Source organism: Clinocottus analis, unplaced genomic scaffold (assembly GCF_023055335.1).
Source record: "Clinocottus analis isolate CAN_PGR_092001 unplaced genomic scaffold, fCliAna1.0.p SCAF_10, whole genome shotgun sequence".
In the NCBI taxonomy this organism is placed as follows: Eukaryota; Metazoa; Chordata; class Actinopteri; order Perciformes; family Cottidae; genus Clinocottus; species Clinocottus analis.
Genome location: NW_027175821.1, coordinates 2,555,295 through 2,573,161, shown reverse-complemented (window position 1 = coordinate 2,573,161; position 17,867 = coordinate 2,555,295). Strand labels below are relative to the sequence as shown.

Here is a 17,867-nt window from a genome sequence, read left to right as displayed (position 1 = left end):
ATATATATATGTATATATATGTATATGTATATGTGTGTGTAAGCACAGGGTCTCTTGCAGGAAAACACGTTTGAAGAAGGTTGTTTTGTTTTCACCTCCGGTAATTGAATTGGGTTAAAGCGTCGAAAGCAGAACCCGTGTTCTGTGTTCACTGTGAGGGTCTCTTTCGGGTCTTTGTGAAAGCTGCAGGATAATAAGTAAAGAAGTAAAGAGCCTTACAGGCTGAGTGCTGGAGGTTAAACCCCTGAAGCCTCAGCGAGTCCAGGAGCTGAAAAGCTGCTTGCGTTCTTCTCTTTACAAATGAGAAACAAACACTCTAACATGCTGCTTTTAATATGCAAAAACAACACAAATAACTTTCACCAACTCGCTGATTTAAACACGTTTATTATTCAAAAACAGTTTGGAGACAGAACAGGATTTAAAATTAAAAGATCAGGTCATTCTAATGTTGATATCTTGACCAGCTTATATTCATCTAAGGTTTGTGATCATCAATGATGATTTTCATGCATTTCTTACATATGTCTGTAAAAAAACAACACATTTTATTGCTAAAATTTCTTTCTATGAGGCTGCAGCCAGGTGGCTGTTAGTGTAGCTTAGCATGAAGACTGCAGCCAGTTGTCTCTTTTTAAACAGCCACGTTTGGACTTCACACTTCAGTGTTTGTACATAAAAATCAATGTGTCAGTCAAGGAGCTTTACACTGAGCCAGACTAGCTGTCTTTATGCTAAGCTATGCTAACTGTTCCCCGGCCATATGTAATGTTCATCTTTCTGTCAGCAAGAAAATTAACACGCATATTTTCCAAAACGTGGAAGTGCTTCTCCAGCGAAGTTAATTCTTGCATTTCATCTCGTTTCAGATGAATCCATGAGGAGTTTCTGCTCACTTCCTGTTTGCACTTCGGCTTATCGTCGTCTTTATTCCTGCAGCTCCTGAGCAACGCGCAGCGCTCAAGGCTCCACCATCGGCTTGATGAAAAAACAAAACAACGTGTCTGGAGTCAGACTCCTGAATCAAACAAAACAATTATTTCACTGTTCATAGAAAACAAGCATCCGTTAGAAGCTGCTGCGGATCAGTGGCTCAGAACACACGTCCACTTTGAATAAGTCCCAAAGGAGGAAATGCTTCAAGTTCAGATCCAGGATTCTTAAATACACGCCAGAGGAGAAGACGACGTCCTGAACGCACGGCTGCGCGTTTCCAAGCAGACTTTCACGTTTCCGCGTGTTGACAACATGGAGGCCGAGTGTTCACTGTCACTCCAGTCGTTCACCAGGAAGACAAGCGTCAGGGGTTCTTCTCCTTCTGGTCGATGAACCATTCGCAGGCCCCGATGTCCAGCTTCAGCTGCTCCATCACCCACGAGTCCTTCTCGGCCCCGTCGATGAATTCCTCCAAAGATATCTGACCTGAAGAGTTCACAAGTGGTCAGATACGAGGAGGAGAAGAGGTAGTAGTACAAGAAGTAGTAGTAGAAGAAGTAGAAAAAGAATCTTGTAACAAACTTGTGACTCACTGTCGTTGTTCTTGTCCACCAGCTCAAATATCCGGTCACAGATGGCCTCGACGTCCCCCGTGACGCTCGGGTCATGGTGCTTCTTTATGCTGTGGATGATCTGAGCAGACGGGGAGAAAACACACATCTCACTTCAGATGATTCTTCTTTAAGAAGTGTGGCTTCAGCTGCTCGGGGTCAGAGACCGGCCAAATGGGCATTTGTTGATAGTTTGTTGATAGCACAATTTCCATGTAAATATTGTTCAAGTTTGAGAAGAGTGTTTAAACAATTCCAGACACAGACACTACTTTTTGATTCCCTCACTTGCATTCATTTGCAGGGAGCAACTTTAAATGTCAGTGATGTCAAAGCTACATTCTTGACTCATGGTTTAAAAACAAATTATACCGCCAAACAGCATGCTGGGTAAAGCCCGGCCACTCAGTCACGCAAGAGACTTTTCTGTCTCTTTCTGTGTGCGCGCGGGTTTTTAAACCATAACTAAAGTTCTATCCTTGACACGTAAGTAGTTCAGACCGCTGCAACATTACATGTGACTCTGAACAATAAATATTCACACCTGCATTCTCCTCGATCTTAAGTCCCTCTATGTTTAGCTTCCTATTATACCGTGTGAACCAGCAGGAACACTTTGTGTGTGTGTGTGTGTGTGTGTGTGTGTGTGTGTGTGTGTGTGTGTGCCTTCGTTTATCTATCATGATGGGACATTGACATGAATACACACCAACACCCTGGGGACATAAAACACTATGGGGACCACAACCATGGTCCCCACGGTGTGAACCAATCCAATGAATAGGAAATGACTTTTCAACTTGGCTGGTGAAGTTTTCCTAAAAAGTCCTTTGGAGGTTGTTTTGTTATGACTTTGTGTGTGCTCTATAGCAATCCCAGAGGCCAAACCCGGTTTTGCAGTGTTTTCAACGTCCCCAGCAGTCCGGTTTTCAGACTTTGTGTGTGTGTGTGTGTGTGTGTGTGTGTGTGTGTGTGTGTGTGTGTGTGTGTGTGTGTGTGTGTGTGTATGTACTTGCTTGCTGCCCATCGCCACACTGAGTAAGCAGTGCAAATAAAAGAATGTGTGCCGTAAAATCTTTTTTCTCTTTTTCGGAGCACTGTATTGTACACATTGGTGCCCATTTTATTCTTGCAAAAATGTTCAACCACTCCTCCCCCATCTCCAAGAAAAACGAGTGATTACTCACTTTGACGATGTGCTTCACTTCCTGTCTGTCCAGACAGCCGTTTCCGTCTCTGTCATAAACCTTAAAAGACCACCTCAGTTTGTCCTCCAGCTTCCCGCGAAGGACCAGATGCACCGCGGCCACGTACTCCATGAAGTCTATCTTACCGTCCTGAGGGGCGAACCGGGAACAAGGTCTCTTAATAACCAACACATCCTGAACACATCACCATCACCGTACACGATCCCGCTACATATTACCTTATTAGTGTCAAAGGAGATGAACACTCTTTCCATGTAGGTGGACTCTTCTTCCGTGGAGTTGCGGTTGATACCAAAGATCCTGCGGAACTCGTGCAGGTGCAGGTTTCCACTCGGACACTCGCTGGCAAACTTTCGGTAGAGTTCCTGGATGTGTTGGAGGGTCACTTCCTTCTCCGGGCCGCTCTGCTCTTGACCCATGGTTTTTAAAATACCAAGCAAGCAAAGATAAATAGCTAAAAGTTAATAAAAGCACACAGAGGGGTTTTCATGTGTAACCCTCACTGCAGGAGCCATCGATCTAAGGCTCGTGCCCAGCAGACCGCCTGCTGCAGGCTGCTGCTCGGTGAGCCTGGTGGACAGATCCAGAGAGATTCTTCCAAATTTTCAATATTTGTAAATCCCCAAAAAATAATCAGAAAATCACTCCATGTTGCTCCAAAGAAAAACACTCGTGATTCCCAATGCTGAGCGCTCATACATTTGCTCGTAAGCAGCTCTTCCTCCTCCTCCTCTTACTCTTTGAGAACAACGAGCCCCCCGAAGAGATCAGTCCACCTCCGAGCTCTCGGCGGGATTAAAAGACGCGTGACGTCAACGTCTAAATGAGGTCTTCTTTAGTTCATCCTCTGAGGTCTTTAGATCATTTCATCCTCTGAGGTCTTTAGTTCCTCAGAGATCTTTCGTTCCTTCTCTGAGGTATTTAGTTCCTCTGAGGCCTTTAGTTCCTCCTCTGAAGTCTTTAGTTCCTCCTCTGAGGTCTTCAGTTCCTCCTCTGAGGTCTTCAGTTCCTCCTGTGGTGTCTTTAGTTCCTCCCCTGAGGTCTTTAGTTCCTCTGAGGTCTTTAGTTCCTTCTCTGAGGTCTTTAGTTTCTTCTCTGAGGTATTTAGTTCCTCCTCTGAGGTATTTCGTCTGAACGCTCTCAAGGATGGATGCAGAAGCAATGATCAAACACTCAAATCCAATAAAGCCCCTCTGAGCACAAACAGTCGATGTTGAATGACATCAGCATAACTTTTTAATAATGTTTCTGAAAGTGTCCCAATTGCATAAAAAACACTGATAATATTAAAAATAGATTCATGAACTTAGTTTGAATTACTTGTGTTTATGCATTTGTCTATTGTGTTTGAAAGGTGTTTTATCATAAAGGACTTTGTAATGGTTTTTCTTTTAGCTCAGTGGTTAGCATGCCTGTCTTTCAATCAGAGGATCGGTGGTTCGATCCCCGGCTCCGCTAGTCCATGTCGGTGTGTCCATGAGCAAGACACTAAACCCCTTGCTGTGTCTACTATGGTGTACAGAGCAACAATGTTAGTCTCTTTGGACAAAAGCATCAGCTAAATGTAATAAAATGTGTGGGGCGATATTCCTCAGCAAAACCTTTTATCACCTGTGTCCTCAACCCACCCTTCCCTTTCCTTCCCACCTCATCCATACCCAACTATCCATCTTCTCATGAAACCCAGCCTCTGAGCCGGGTCCCACATAGTCTCCTCTTTCCATCACATCTGGACCAAAACCACAAACTCAACAGCTTGACTCTCCTACGCTGTTGCTCCCTTGATGCGATGAGGATAATGTGCTCTTCTCTCGTTAAGCCCATGAGATCAATCAGCTGCAGACGGACTGACTGGCAGCCAAGACTTCACGCATTTAAGCCTCGGAGGATTTGACTTAAAGCTCCTCGGATCAAGATTTGTACATTTCTGACATTAAGTGGCAGAATTATGAAAGACTTGTCAAGCAATTTATCAAAACACAGCATAACATGTGTATTAAAAAAAGGTCTTTAATTACAAAATCCATACACAGCTGAAACCGTCTCCTCACGTACACAATAAATACAATATCATGAAAGCATCTGATCAAACAAAAAGAGCAATTACAGAAATAAAGGGCTCCGATATGTAATGCAAACATTAGTCTGTTCACTTCACTGCAGAAGAGTTGAGGTTTAGAAATCAGAAGAAATAACAGACATCCACAAAAAGAACAAAGAATAAAGATTATATTTGACAACATAATGTCACAAAGCTGCATAAACACATGCAACACATCAACGGGTCAGCTGAAGAGACATTTCCCTCTGGAGGAGGAGACCAAACACAGAGCAAAAATGAAAATAAGATTTAGCTTCAACGAGAAATATAACCACTACATCTCCATAATAACCATGTTGTAGTTTTTTTAGTAAAAAAATAATATTAAAAACTCTCTCTCTCTCTCTCTCTCTCTCTCTCTCTCTCTCTCTCTTATATATATATATATATATATATATATATATATATATATATATATATATATATATATATATATATATATATATATATGTATATATTGCAAGTATACTTGTGGCTACAGAGGGTACACATAACATTTATATTGACCCGTCTTTGGAGGGTTATAGTCATAATATCAAAACATACACATACAATAAAGAGGAATGAAAAGATAGAATAATTTCTTCAGGTCCTTTGTGAGCGCGAGGTGTCCTGAGACATCAGCTGAAGGCCAGACGACGAGGACTCGGACCACCGGTCAAAACCACAGCACAGCTGCAGAGAGAGAACACCGAGCTGCAGCCGCAGGAAACTCCATGTGGAGACGCTAAGGAAGCGCTAAGGAAGCGCTAAGGAAGCGCTAAGGAAGCGCCAGCATCCGCCTCAAACCAAAACCCTCGGGCGGAGAAACCCAACGAGTGCGCGGTCACGGTAACTTCCCGCAGTTCTGGATGACCCAACTGGTGGCGTTGACGTCCAGCTTCAGCTGCTTCATCACCCATTCGTCCTTCTGAGCGCCCTCGATGAACTCTGACAAGGAGATCTGACCTGCAGGGCAAACACACACACACACACACACACACACACACACACACACACACACACACCCACACACAAAGTCTGAAAACCGGACTACTGGGGACTTTGAAAACACTGCAAAACCGGGTTTTGCATGTAATTAAAAACTAAATATTGATAATAAAAAAGATACAGTATGTAAAAAACAAACGTGGTTAAAAGAAGGGATGTCATACTAATATTCAATACATAAATATGAAACAAATATACTAATTTAAAACTCTCCTTGTTTTTTTGTGGAAAGAAGCTGAAACTGAATAAATAAACGTGACCAAGTGCTCCAGATGAAATGATTATGAATATTATGGTATGTCCTGCGTGTTGCGCGTGCTCACCGTCGTGGTTCTGGTCCACCAGCTCAAAGATCCGGTCGCAGATCTCAGATGCCGTCATGCTGACGTCACTCGACGGGAGTTTGAGTTTGTAAAGAATCTGAGATCAAATGATTTAAATAAAAAACATGATAAAAAACAAACATCACCATGAACCCTCGCCAGCAGATCACTGACACCAAGACGATCACGGTTTGCACTTTTTATGAAATGTTTTGTTTGAATATGCAAATGAGCTTCTTTGTTTAACTTATTCTAATTTTCATTCTTTTCCAGAATAAAAATGTGAACATTCAATAAATTCAAGTTCCAAATTATGTTTTTATTTTGGTGACATATTAGAGTGACAGGTTTTCATAGCTATGATATCTCTTTGTTATGAAAGCCCATTTCCACTCAAAAAAAGAAATCATAATTATGACTTCTTTTTTTGTCATTATGACTTGCTTTTTTTATAATTATGACTCTTTTTTTCAGAATTATGACTTTCTTTTGTATGGGAATGGGCTTCCATTTCATAAATTATAAAATACTGTCAACCGACATTAAAGTTACGAAAAACTCTTCATTTAAAATATGCAAATGAGGAATTATGTAATAAAAACCTTTAAGGCGAAATCTACAGACGCAAACAGACAAAATAATGAAATCAATATTTTCTATCCTCGAGAATGAAAGAAGATGAGTTATGGAAGAAAAAGAGACTTAAGAAGCTTAACACAAAAAAACAAACCCGACGGCCTCATTTCTCTGGAGGTTTCTGTAAATGTAGAATACTAATATTATAAGTACATATCACGTACAGGAGCTATAACAGAAAGAGAGATCACAGGGAAAGGGGCGGAGTCTCTGGCTTTAAGTCTTGAACAGGGATGTTCGCTTCAGGAATAGACCTCCCCCTCCTCCTGCACCCTGTGGACCTGCAGCACGTGACCCCGCTGGGCCACCATACCATAATCTGCCCTGAGGGGATTTGTCAACAATCTTCACATCATCATCGTCATCATCGTCATCATCGTCAGCTTGAGTTCACCCCAGACGCCCTCTAAAAAAGATGCGCGCTCACCCGGATGATGCGCTTCACCTCCTGCCGGTCCAGCTTGCCGTTCCCGTCCTTGTCGTACATCTTGAAGGACCACTTGAGCCGGTCCTCCAGGTTGCCCCTCAGAATCAGGTGCAGGGCCGCCACGTACTCAAGGAAGTCCAGCGTGTTGTCCTGGAGGCGGAGAGTCAACGCAGCAGGAAGTCGTTTAGTGCCGAGACTTTTTGTCACAAAGTCCAGTTTCAATCAGCCCTTCATGGTGTTGGAGCCACTTCAAAAACACACTTTAGTTTCTAGTTCAGCTGCAGGGACCACCAGTGAGCCCTGGTCAGAGGGCCTCGTGTCTACTGGTGCTACTGGGCTTCACTGGAGTGAGTCCTGAAGCTGCATGGACAACCAGTAGGCCCTACACTGTAAAAAACAGCAACCTCATTTTACAAAAAATAACTTTCTTTACAGTAGTTTTTTTAAAATTATTACTTACAATACTCTTTAAAATTACAGACATTATCTGGAAATGAACTACTCAACTGTTTTTTTAATAGAAAGAATACTGTATTATCTATACAGTATTTTTTACTGCTTTCTTAAATGCAAATTCATGTAGGCCCTTTATTAAAGGTGTTTGATCGTGATAATAAACAGTGTTTCACTGCAAAACCTTTAATGAAAATTTCCTTTAATTTACGTTTTACGTCCTTCATTTGAATTCTTTTACCTTGATTTTAAGGTTTTTGTTTGGCCCTTTGACCCTTTTTTAAAACCTTTTATTTGTACAGTGTGGTCAGAGGGCCTGGTGGCCTGCTGGTGCTACTGGGCTCTACTGGCCTGAGTCCTGGTGGGAAGCCGAGGCCAGTGAAAGCCTCCAGGCCCGGTCGCGGTTCCCTCTCTCTCACCTTGTTGGTGTCGAAGGAGTGGAAGACGGTCTCGATGTAGACGGACTCCTCGGCGGAGCTGCTTGGCACCCCGAAGATCCTCTTGAACTCGTGCAGGTGCAGCGCGCCGCTCGGGCACTCCTTCATGAAGACGATGCACAGCTCCTGAATCTGAGCCAGCTCCATCTCCTCGCTGCGGCTCTCCTCCTGCCCCATGGCTCGTCCTGACGGGGCGACAAGTCACAAAAAATGAATAAAAACGGCTGATCGTCGGAGGGAAAGTTGTCCCTGAAGCGTCCGCTCGGCCACTGAAACCACACTGAGCGGCTCTGGCAGCCAAACGCTAATGGGATTGACTCGTTAATCACTTGATCTTTAGTCTCAGAGTCAGGAGGAGGAGGAGCAGGACACTGTGTACATAAAGGAACACATATTTCTCCTTATAATGTCTGAAGCCTGCAGGACAAAATCTTATTACTCTACGACGGAAAAACAGATCTGAGACAAAACGTTGTCAAATGTAACGTAACGGGACGTAACGTAGAAAAACAACAGAGCAACTTAATGTAACAACGTAACGTGACAATGTAACAATGTGACAATGTAACAATGTGACAATGTGACAATGTGACAATGTAACAATGTAACAATGTGACAATGTAACAATGTGACAATGTGACAATGTAACAATGTAACAATGTGACAATGTAACAATGTGACAATGTGACAATGTAACAATGTGACAATGTAACAATGTGACAATGTGACAATGTGATCATGCAACGTTACGACACACATTTGTAATACACATAATAATGTGTCGACATGTAAAAACTGTGACAATAAACACGTCCCCTGTGAGCTGAACCGGCTTACCCATAATGCTCTCTGAGAATACTCCCACCCTGGGGATTGAAAGCGTTATGAACGACCGCATTACATAAAACACTCAGTGGCACATTGACGGTGGGGTAAAGAGAACTTTACACTCTTCCCCAGAAGAGTTTGATCATTTAAGTTTTGTTAGAAACATACAGATTGAGATGATGTCTGCATGCATTTATATCTGTTGAGTTACGGGCGTTTCTTCCCTGATGTACATCTGTGGGAAAGAGTCGTTTTTATGCTCCGCTGGACTACGTGATGGACCCAAGAATTTTAGTTCCTCTATTTAGCTGCGATACTAAATTAGCTTCAGAGTGACGGCTCCTCCTGGGGCTCCACCTCCTGGCGGAGCACAAGAAAGTACGTGATGTGGTTCGGCGCTAATGGGAATTATGTACGTCCTGAACTGTGTTAAGTCTTTTGGTTTCACACGGGACACGACCACAAGCCTCCTGGATGGTCATCCTGACTCCCTCCTTTGCTCCCGTCATACCTGCTACAGCCACTAGAGGTTTCCGGCGAACGACTTATGTAAATAACGTTCAACAACTGAACCAAATCACATTTTCATGACCCCCTCCCTCCCAAATATAAAATCTGAAGTGTTTAACTGGACAAATGAGACTCTGAGGTTTGGTAACTTCAGGCAACCGAAGCTCCCAAAGACAAACTATCTAGTGTTTCCTTTCTCCGCGAACGCTGTCTTCACACAACAGCATTCAACTGAAACTACTAATCGGGACGTAGCAAAGAAAGGTGCACTCTACCTGTCCTCAGCAGCTAGTGTCCACCTTTGTCCACTAATTGGAAGATTGGCAGTTGCCATGAAGCGCTTTGAGCCTCAGACGTGGTTGTGATTGAACTCACATAACTCTTCGTACAAATACGCTCCGTTTGGTTTCCTCGGCTCTCGTGGCCCAAACCTCGACTCAGTTCTTCTTAAAATAAGAGCGATACACCTCAACTATTTCAATAAATCAGTTCCTTCTCGATGAAACAAAAGGGAAATATGCCAAGAATAAATTTTTCTGATCCTTATTTTCAATGCACAAGAAGAGGCTTTTCGCTGTGAGAGTTTTACTGCCCATTAAATGTTTGTGATCAGACACAAATAAAAGGAGATTGATAATCAGGATGGAGAGACAGACCAGAATCATGTGACTAAGATACTTTATTATAGGGTATACAGCTTTAACACCACAGTATACTAGATAGATAGATAGATAGATAGATAGATAGATAGATAGATAGATAGATAGATAGATAGATAGATAGATAGATAGATAGATAGATAGATAGATAGATAGATAGATAGATAGATAGATAGATAGATAGATAGATAGATAGATAGACAAAGATAGATAGATAAGTAGCTACACAGACAGATAAATAGATTACATGGACTTCAGGACAGATGTATTGATCTCCAGGTGGGTCCCCGTCATCCCATAACCAAACCCGAGCGGCGGTACAGTGAGTTACACTTTTACACAAGCTCTGGACTGCACGGGACAACAAGGCCACAAAGGAGACGCCCTGAAGTCTCATTGAGATAAAATCAGCGAGATAAATGTAGAGAGAGAGACTGGGAGACAGCTCAGAGAGATGCTAACACCTCCGGGCCCAGGACGGAGGAAGAGTCATTCTTGGGGGCTGCTGTCCAAGAGCTTCTTATCGAGGGAGGAGGGAACAGAGTTCCCTCTCCGTCCGTCAGTCGTTCCCGATCAGGATCGTCTCCACGGCCAGGAGTCATGACGAGAGCTCACAAATGAAAGAAGAGCTGCTGGATTGCAGCCGCCAGGAATAAAACCGCTTCCATGCTTTTCTAGACGATGCCAAACTGGGCCAGATCGCTCAGCTCCATGTCCCCGAACGCCTCCCAGGGGCACACCACCTCGGCATCTGCGGGAGAGAAACCCAACGTCAATTTTAGGGACTTTTAGGGACGACTAGTCGCCCATCAGGGATTGCTTTGATCCATAGTTACCTCCAAGGCCATCCATCCCCGGGACATCATCGAATCTGAGGGGAAAGGACACAGACTTTGTTACCCGACAGTCCCGATTGACCCTCTGTGTTGTGTTCTCTTTTTCTTTCCCGGACTCACCCCTTCTGTCCGGCTTTGGGAGCCTTGCTCTTGAACTGCCTGCTCTCCTTCTTCTTGAACTGGGGGGGAGCGGCTTTGGAGCCTCCGGGCGCTGCTGCTGCGTTCATTTCTGTTCAAAACAACAAGACAAGGTAGTGAAGACAATATGGCATTATCGCTCTCTGGAACATGTGTTGAACTACAACAAATTGCTCCACACTGGACGGCGTCTCGGCCGAGCGCCTCACCTGCGCGTTGGGTTTCTGGGCGACGGATCGGCGACGTGAAGCTGTCTGGAAGTGCTGAGCCTTGAAAGAAATGCAAAACAAAGAGAAAGTTCTCTTTCTTTTTGCAGTCTCTCCGTCTCTCTGTGCGCTCCTGCTCGGGGTCAGTGTTTTTATACCGGCCGCGAGATTGGACACAAAGCTGTTAATGGAGTTTAGAGGGATAATCTAATGAGCATGAGAACAGCCCGTACCTGTGGGGCGACATGTACTGACAGATATGAAGCATTGTGGGTCGTCCTGAAGCTCAGCGCTCATCTCAGAAGTCAAGTTCATTAATGCCTGAGACATCGGATAAGTATGTTATGACATAACAGATGAAGTGGTGAAAAATAGAGAAAAAGAGACGTGAAGAGAGTTTAAACATGTTATAATGTTGCTCTTGTGTCTCATTGAGATTGTACATTTTGTTTTTGTTGTTTAAGAATGATTTAATTAGATAACCAGCATTCATGAACAGATCCAGGTTGGATCAGATGTGATGGCATTAGATCGGATAACAGGTTAGATTTCAAGCAATGAGATCAGTCGACTGTCCTTAATGGATTACTAATGAACAACAGGCCTGCCGGCACCGGCCCCGAGGCCTCCACCGACACACAAATAAACGGCAAAGACACCGTGAAGAAACTACAAAGAGTCACAGAGTAACTGCAAAAAAGACACAAAACAATTACAAATAATGTGTAGACTTTTGGTGGTAAGCGTGTAGATCGTTGGTGGTAAGTGTGTTGATCGTTGGTGGGAAGCATGTTGATGGTTGGTGGTAAGCGTGTTGATGGTTGGTGGTAAGCGTGTTGATCGTTGGTGGTAAGCATGTTGATGGTTGGTGGTAAGCATGTTGATGGTTGGTGGTAAGCGTGTTGATTGTTGGTGGTAAGCATGTTGATTGTTGGTGGTAAGCATGTTGATCGTTGGTGGTAAGCGTGTTGATCGTTGGTGGGAAGCATGTTGATGGTTGGTGGTAAGCATGTTGATTGTTGGTGGTAAGCGTGTTGATCGTTGGTGGTAAGCGTGTTGATCGTTGGTGGGAAGCATGTTGATGGTTGGTGGTAAGCATGTTGATGGTTGGTGGTAAGCATGTTGATGGTTGGTGGTAAGCGTGTTGATCGTCGGTGGTAAGCGTGTTGATCGTTGGTGGTAAGCATGTTGATTGGATTACACTTGACGACCTGCGTTATGAGGTGATGTAATCTTCAACCAGAGCGACGGCAGCAGAGTGGACGTGGAGCGACTGTCCGACGCTTTGAGGTGAGAGCAGGTTACGAACAACAAGGACGGAGGGAAGTTCCTCCAACCAACAGACTTCCTGGTCCATGTTTCCAGTCCAGCTGCCCTCCGAATCAGGATCAGAATCAGGATCAGAATCAGGATCAGAATCAGGATCAGAAGTGTTTACTGTCAGGTGAATGTCTGCATGTGTGTGTGTTTTCTGTAAGGTAACGCACTAAATGCTGCAACGTGTAGGATCTCATCGCGGACGAAGCTGCTGGCGCCCTCTGGTGGGCCGAAGATAAACTGCCTCACGAGAGCCTGAACTTATCCGAACGAGAAATAAGAGACGAGAAAAACAAAGAACAAAAAAGACTTCATGTGACAAGTTCAAAAACACAACTCTTCATCTTCAACCAGTAGGATTCAAATACATTTTAATTTACTTCATAGACAATCTTATTTCATATTTTTTTACAAAGAAAATGCCAATGATTGGCTTATCACACACACACACACACACACACACACACACACACACACACACACACACACACACACACACACACACACTTCCTGTTCGGGACGTCCTGCCGTGGAAACAGGAAGGGTTTGAGTGTCAGACATCACCGTCAGTTTAATCCTTCATCATAAATTATTTGAGCTCTTTCTTGTTTTCTTTCTTTCTTTCTTTCCTTCTTTCTTTCTTTGATCTGTTAGGAAGGAGTTCCAGTCAAAAAACTGTTCGGTCGTTCGGTTAAAAAAGGGAAAAATGACTTATTTTATGGAGCAACTTTGTGTGATTGGGGCCGCTGTGCTTGCTGTGTGACGTGGTGACGCGTTGACGGGAATGTTGTTTAAAGCACAAGTCTCTTCTCACAAGAGTTGCGGTATTGTAGAAATTTAAATGAAGTTATACAACCGTGTGATTTCGGAGATAATCAAGTTCACATTTTTAAACCCTTTTTTGTGTGTGTATAAAATAGGGCTTGGGTTATAAAAGTTAATCTCCCGCGTACGTGAACACAGGGAACGGCAGTGCGTTCACACAGCGACACTTTGCTTCTCTGCAGCTCGTCATAATCACTTCACTCCGTGCGATGACGTGCGCTCACTCCGCTGCTGCTACTCCAGTAAAGCAGCGACGCTGAGGTAGCCGTCAGCGCCGGTCAGGTCCATCTGGTCAGCGGCCGGACCGCCGGTCTGCAGGATGAAGTGCTGCAGCTTACACTGTCTCAGCTCCTTATTCAGCTCCTCCAGCATCTCCCGTCTGCCCTGCAGGGAACACACGCATCCCCAGCATATTCACAACGTTTAAACAATCACGAATGATTCTTAAACAAAACTGTAAATCAAATGTTTTATAAAAAAAAAGCCCCAAACTGCTGTATTTGAATGTATTCAACTCCATAAGTAATATACAAGTAAAATATATGGTTTGGTACATGAGGAAATACAAGTAGTCCCAATGGACCCAACGGCTCCATCGGGTCCTCGCCTGAATGTTCTCTGTTCTAAACCCTCTGTAACTTTGTTCTGCTTCACTTTATCAAAGTCAACCTTTGCAGGGAGAATATTCACGTGTTGAATGTTCACGTGTTGAATGTTCACGTGTTGAATGTTCACGTGTTGAATGTTCACATGTCGTGCTATGGTTTGTTAGAGTTGGACTTTACAGCTGCATCATTTTTCAAACTAATAATCATCCTGGAAGTGTTTTTTTATAGTTGGACCTGAAACCTTTTCATACGCCCCTGAGCTCCACTAACAGATATGAGCTATCCAGCTGATCCCTGGCATTGAGTTATATTTATGACAAGTTCTCTGAAATATTTTGTTTGAATATGTAAACATAAGGTTTATTTTTCTAAAATCAAAAAATACTGTCAACAGATATAAAGAAATGCCATAAAACATATAAATGAGGTTATGATTAGGTTGTGAACAAACCCCTCGGCACAAACACTCATTTTAAAAAATGTGAACCTTCAGTGGGACCGGATGTGACACGTTGACCCCATGAGCTGAATCCTCGGTTTGAAAACGCCCCGTTGTGAGCGCGTCCCCTGACGGCATCGTACCTGCAGCTTCTGCTCCTTCCTCTGCAGATCCCTCTGCGTCCCCAACAGCGCCGCCTCCAGGTCTTCTCCCTGCTGCCGGCGGTGCTGCAGCTCCTGCTCCAAGGGCCCCAGAGGCCCCAGAGGCCCCGGCGCCTCCGCCCGAGAGCCCCGCCCGAGGGCTCCGAGCCGCAGGTCCCGCTCCAGCAGCGCGGCGCGGCGGAGCAGCTCCCGGACCTGACGGCCGCGCTCGTCCGTGGACGACTGGATCTGGTTCAGCCGTCTGTGCAAATCTGTTTGGTGACGGTGGTTATGCATCTGGTTTTGTCTCGAGGGAGACGGGGGGGGGGGACTTGAACCGGTTTGAACACGTACCTCGTTCTCTGTCCGTCTCGTCCTGTAAGTCTTCCTCCCACTGACGTCGGCGCATCAGATCCGGTTCCTCCGGTTCAGCCTCGGCCGCCGGGGCCGGACCAGGAACTCGGTGGGATGAGCTCTGCCGCTCCCACGCCTCGGTCTCTATCTCCAGAGACTGGAGCTGCTCCTCCAGCTCCTGCAGCCTCCTCTGCTGCTGCAGAATCCGCCTGAACGCCTCCTCCTTGGCGGAGTTGAGGGGCTCCAGGAGCGGGACGGGGGACGCTCGGGCATCCGGGGACGGAGACCAGGCCCTGTTTGGTTCAGTCGTCTTGGGGCGAGCCGAGGAACCCGGACCGGTGAGGGCCCCACGCTGCTCCGGCTCCGGGTCTTCACCGTCGCCGCGGCCGCTCGGGCCGGTCCTCCGCAGGACGAAGCGGACCTCCGGCGCCAGCTGACCGAGCTGGGACAGATGCTGGAGGGGACAGTCGTCCGCCACCAGCTGCCTCTCCTTCCCTCGCAGCTTCACCAGGAGAACGTAGCGACCCGTCTGACCTGAGGAGAGCGCAGACACACGAAGCAGAACTTTAACAGCTGGATGGAGAGGGCGGAGCTCAGTCGCTAATGTAGGCCGGAATATTTGGGGTTTCTCGTAAAAAGAGTGTTGTTGGATGATTTCAACTAAATATTAAGAATAACAAGAACACAATGTTGTGTGTTGTGTCTCAACATAAATGCACCAAGAAACTATCGGATGAAGTGACAGACATGCGGACGATGTGAGCAGGAAGAAAAGATAGAAAATATAAACAGGTTTCCAAAAAAGTTTTTAAAAAAAATTAAAGGTTTAGTTAGTTCAGTCATTTAGATATTTCCATATATGTATATTCATATATGTGTGTGTTATATTATTAGGTAAAGAATAAGTTTTGTGGGAGAAAAACATGCAAAGTGTCCTAAAAGTAAAATAAATCAATAATATAAAAACTACATTGTATTAATTAACATGTAAATAAACATATAAAGGAGCCGATGAGACCCACCAAGCGACTGTGCCAGAGCGATGACCACGTCCTGGCAGGAAGTGTTCAGCGATAGGCCGCACACCACTCTGACCACGCCCTCCACCCACACCTTCAGCTCCATCACTCGGCTGCAGCACCGCCGGCGTCCTGCGGGAGGGGGGGGGGCAGGAAGCTGCACCTGTAACCGCCGTCAGCGGGACTTCAAATATCAGTCAGTAAACTAAAACTAAAAAAAACCAAGAAGAAAAACTATTAAAACCAAATTCCTGTGATCTGAATTACAAGAGTGATTTCAATCAAATCTTTTGCATTTCATTGGACGGGAAAAAAAAGTAGGAGGAGTTAGAATGTAGCCAGACTGTCAAACAAAACTCCCGCTGTCACACAAAGTTTCAGACTGACGTCTGAAAGTGTTGGTACGAGCACTCTTTACATTTGTTTTGAAATCTTTTCCATGAATTGTAAAATATTTGCTCTGACTGTGACTGAGGCCTGAGAGGATCATTTCAGCTTAAAGTGTCAATTTGAGAGAAAAACATCTTCCCAACAACTTGAAACCGGCTCATCCAAACTGTTTTTAATCACTTTGGACTGGTTTCATTTTGTTGCGCAGTCACGATGATAATTAGATGACAGATTTATGACAGGGCTCTTCTTAAGAAGGTGTGCATTAATAACTGTGTGCTGAACCGCGTCCAGCTGTACGGGAAGGTGCAAACTAATAAATCACAAGACACATATCAGACACTAAGAGGACCGACATAGTGATCCGTTCAACACGCCAGGCAGCGTTTGAATGTCGGTGTTTGACAGTGACGTGTGAATGTGTGTGTGTGTGTGTGTGTGTGTGTATGTGTGTGTGTGTAGCTTGTTTGCAGAAGGAGACACACAGGTTTGCAGAGAGCAGGAATGCGGCGGAACACGCTGACATTCCTAAAAGATTCAGACTCCGCCCACAAATACCTCCTCTGGCTCTCTGTTCACAACCTCCAGCAGTCACAACATCAGTATCACCGTCAGAAAAGAATCGATAGAAAGTCCCCGGAACATCGGGAACCATTTCTACAAAAAGTTGTACTCTTTGCGATTGATCTTTTAAATATGTTTAAGAAGTTAAACAGTGTTTTCCTGCCAGAAGATAAAAAATATTGAATTATCAAGGTCAACCTGCTCAGTCCTTTTGGAGATGTTTCCTTGATGCAAGATTGTTTTTACCCTTTTAAAGATGTCTGTATTTAAGTAAATGAATGGTTTTCACTCAAATCACCTGCAGAAGCTTTGATTTCTTCAGTGAATAACTTCTAGAATACGACTATTATATTATTTTATTATAGGAATGCTTTTGTCCAAATGTTTACCTTCAACTTGTTGGATTTTATCTGCACGTTTTCCTGGTTTAGCTTCTGGCTTGTTAAATTTAGCTGATTGTAACCTAAATTTAAGTGTTCTGACAATTAAAAAGTGAAAAAGCCACGAGGCCATAATGTCCGACATGAACCTGATTATAATGAAGACGCATGAAGGGAAAGATGTCTTTCTATGCTCCATTCCAACAGATAACATGGATAAACCCAAAAACAAGTCACACACATCTACAGTGAACCTTTTCCTGGCTCTTAAAGACAGAACTCTAATATTTCAGGAGATCGTAATCAGTTCAACCAGGTTACAGCGTCATTAGAGCTCAGAGAGGAAACTTTAAACACCTACCGGTTTCAAGCTGCTCTCCGTTTCATTGATGCTCTTTTCTCACTGTTGTGTGTTCAGGCTGGTGGAGGAAGAGGAGGAGGAAGAAGAGGAGGAGGAGGATTGTAGCTGTGGAATGCTGCCTTTCAGGATGCGTTGCATGAGAAGTGGTGTCGCTCTGTTGTGGGAGGCAAT

At 44.4% G+C, this 17,867-nt stretch overlaps 4 protein-coding genes across 4 annotated transcripts; all 4 read right to left on the bottom strand.

The window, feature by feature from the left end:
- Positions 1-1,300: 1,300 nt before the first annotated feature.
- On the bottom strand, positions 1,301-3,174 carry LOC137789013 (guanylyl cyclase-activating protein 2-like). Its single transcript, XM_068582251.1, has 4 exons — positions 2,974-3,174; positions 2,735-2,884; positions 1,530-1,629; positions 1,301-1,422 (listed from the first exon to the last, which is right to left on the bottom strand). Exons 1-4 carry the CDS (start codon positions 3,172-3,174, stop codon positions 1,301-1,303), a joined length of 573 nt encoding a protein of 190 aa, XP_068438352.1.
- A 2,508-nt stretch (positions 3,175-5,682) lies between these two features.
- Positions 5,683-8,299, bottom strand: LOC137793016 (guanylyl cyclase-activating protein 2-like). Its single transcript, XM_068588917.1, has 4 exons — positions 8,105-8,299; positions 7,233-7,382; positions 6,170-6,266; positions 5,683-5,804 (listed from the first exon to the last, which is right to left on the bottom strand). Exons 1-4 carry the CDS (start codon positions 8,297-8,299, stop codon positions 5,683-5,685), a joined length of 564 nt encoding a protein of 187 aa, XP_068445018.1.
- Positions 8,300-10,731: 2,432 nt separating this feature from the next.
- On the bottom strand, positions 10,732-11,182 carry LOC137795303 (retinal cone rhodopsin-sensitive cGMP 3',5'-cyclic phosphodiesterase subunit gamma-like). The gene is made up of 3 exons (XM_068592682.1): positions 11,076-11,182; positions 10,956-10,990; positions 10,732-10,870 (listed from the first exon to the last, which is right to left on the bottom strand). Exons 1-3 carry the CDS (start codon positions 11,180-11,182, stop codon positions 10,794-10,796), a joined length of 219 nt encoding a protein of 72 aa, XP_068448783.1. The 3' UTR covers positions 10,732-10,793.
- A 1,918-nt stretch (positions 11,183-13,100) lies between these two features.
- On the bottom strand, positions 13,101-16,107 carry LOC137796454 (ras association domain-containing protein 7-like). Its single transcript, XM_068594395.1, has 4 exons — positions 16,005-16,107; positions 14,983-15,516; positions 14,632-14,900; positions 13,101-13,825 (listed from the first exon to the last, which is right to left on the bottom strand). The coding sequence occupies exons 1-4, from the start codon at positions 16,105-16,107 to the stop codon at positions 13,676-13,678; spliced, it is 1,056 nt and encodes a 351-aa protein (XP_068450496.1). The 3' UTR covers positions 13,101-13,675.
- Positions 16,108-17,867: the final 1,760 nt, after the last annotated feature.

Bases quoted from the DNA above. Each gene is read 5' to 3' on its own strand.
- LOC137795303 (XM_068592682.1), bottom strand. From the start codon at position 11,182: ATGAACGCAGCAGCAGCGCCCGGAGGCTCCAAAGCCGCTCCCCCCCAG. The intron at 10,991-11,075 runs GTGAGTCCGGGA...CTTTCCCCTCAG, and splicing joins CCCAAAGCCGGACAGAAGGG to ATTCGATGATGTCCCGGGGA. The intron at 10,871-10,955 runs GTAACTATGGAT...TCTCTCCCGCAG, and splicing joins GGGGATGGATGGCCTTGGAG to ATGCCGAGGTGGTGTGCCCC.
- LOC137796454 (XM_068594395.1), bottom strand. From the start codon at position 16,107: ATGGAGCTGAAGGTGTGGGTGGAGGGCGTGGTCAGAGTGGTGTGCGGC. The intron at 15,517-16,004 runs GTGGGTCTCATC...CGCTCTCCTCAG, and splicing joins CGCTCTGGCACAGTCGCTTG to GTCAGACGGGTCGCTACGTT. The intron at 13,826-14,631 runs GTACGATGCCGT...TGTTCCCTGCAG, and splicing joins GGAAGGAGCAGAAGCTGCAG to GGCAGACGGGAGATGCTGGA.
- LOC137793016 (XM_068588917.1), bottom strand. From the start codon at position 8,299: ATGGGGCAGGAGGAGAGCCGCAGCGAGGAGATGGAGCTGGCTCAGATT. The intron at 7,383-8,104 runs GTGAGAGAGAGG...CTCCGCCTCCAG, and splicing joins ACTCCTTCGACACCAACAAG to GACAACACGCTGGACTTCCT. The intron at 6,267-7,232 runs GTGAGCGCGCAT...ATTTGATCTCAG, and splicing joins AGGTGAAGCGCATCATCCGG to ATTCTTTACAAACTCAAACT.
- LOC137789013 (XM_068582251.1), bottom strand. From the start codon at position 3,174: ATGGGTCAAGAGCAGAGCGGCCCGGAGAAGGAAGTGACCCTCCAACAC. The intron at 1,630-2,734 runs GTGAGTAATCAC...CCGTCTGCTCAG, and splicing joins AAGTGAAGCACATCGTCAAA to ATCATCCACAGCATAAAGAA. The intron at 1,423-1,529 runs GTGAGTCACAAG...TGAACTCTTCAG, and splicing joins GGTGGACAAGAACAACGACA to GTCAGATATCTTTGGAGGAA.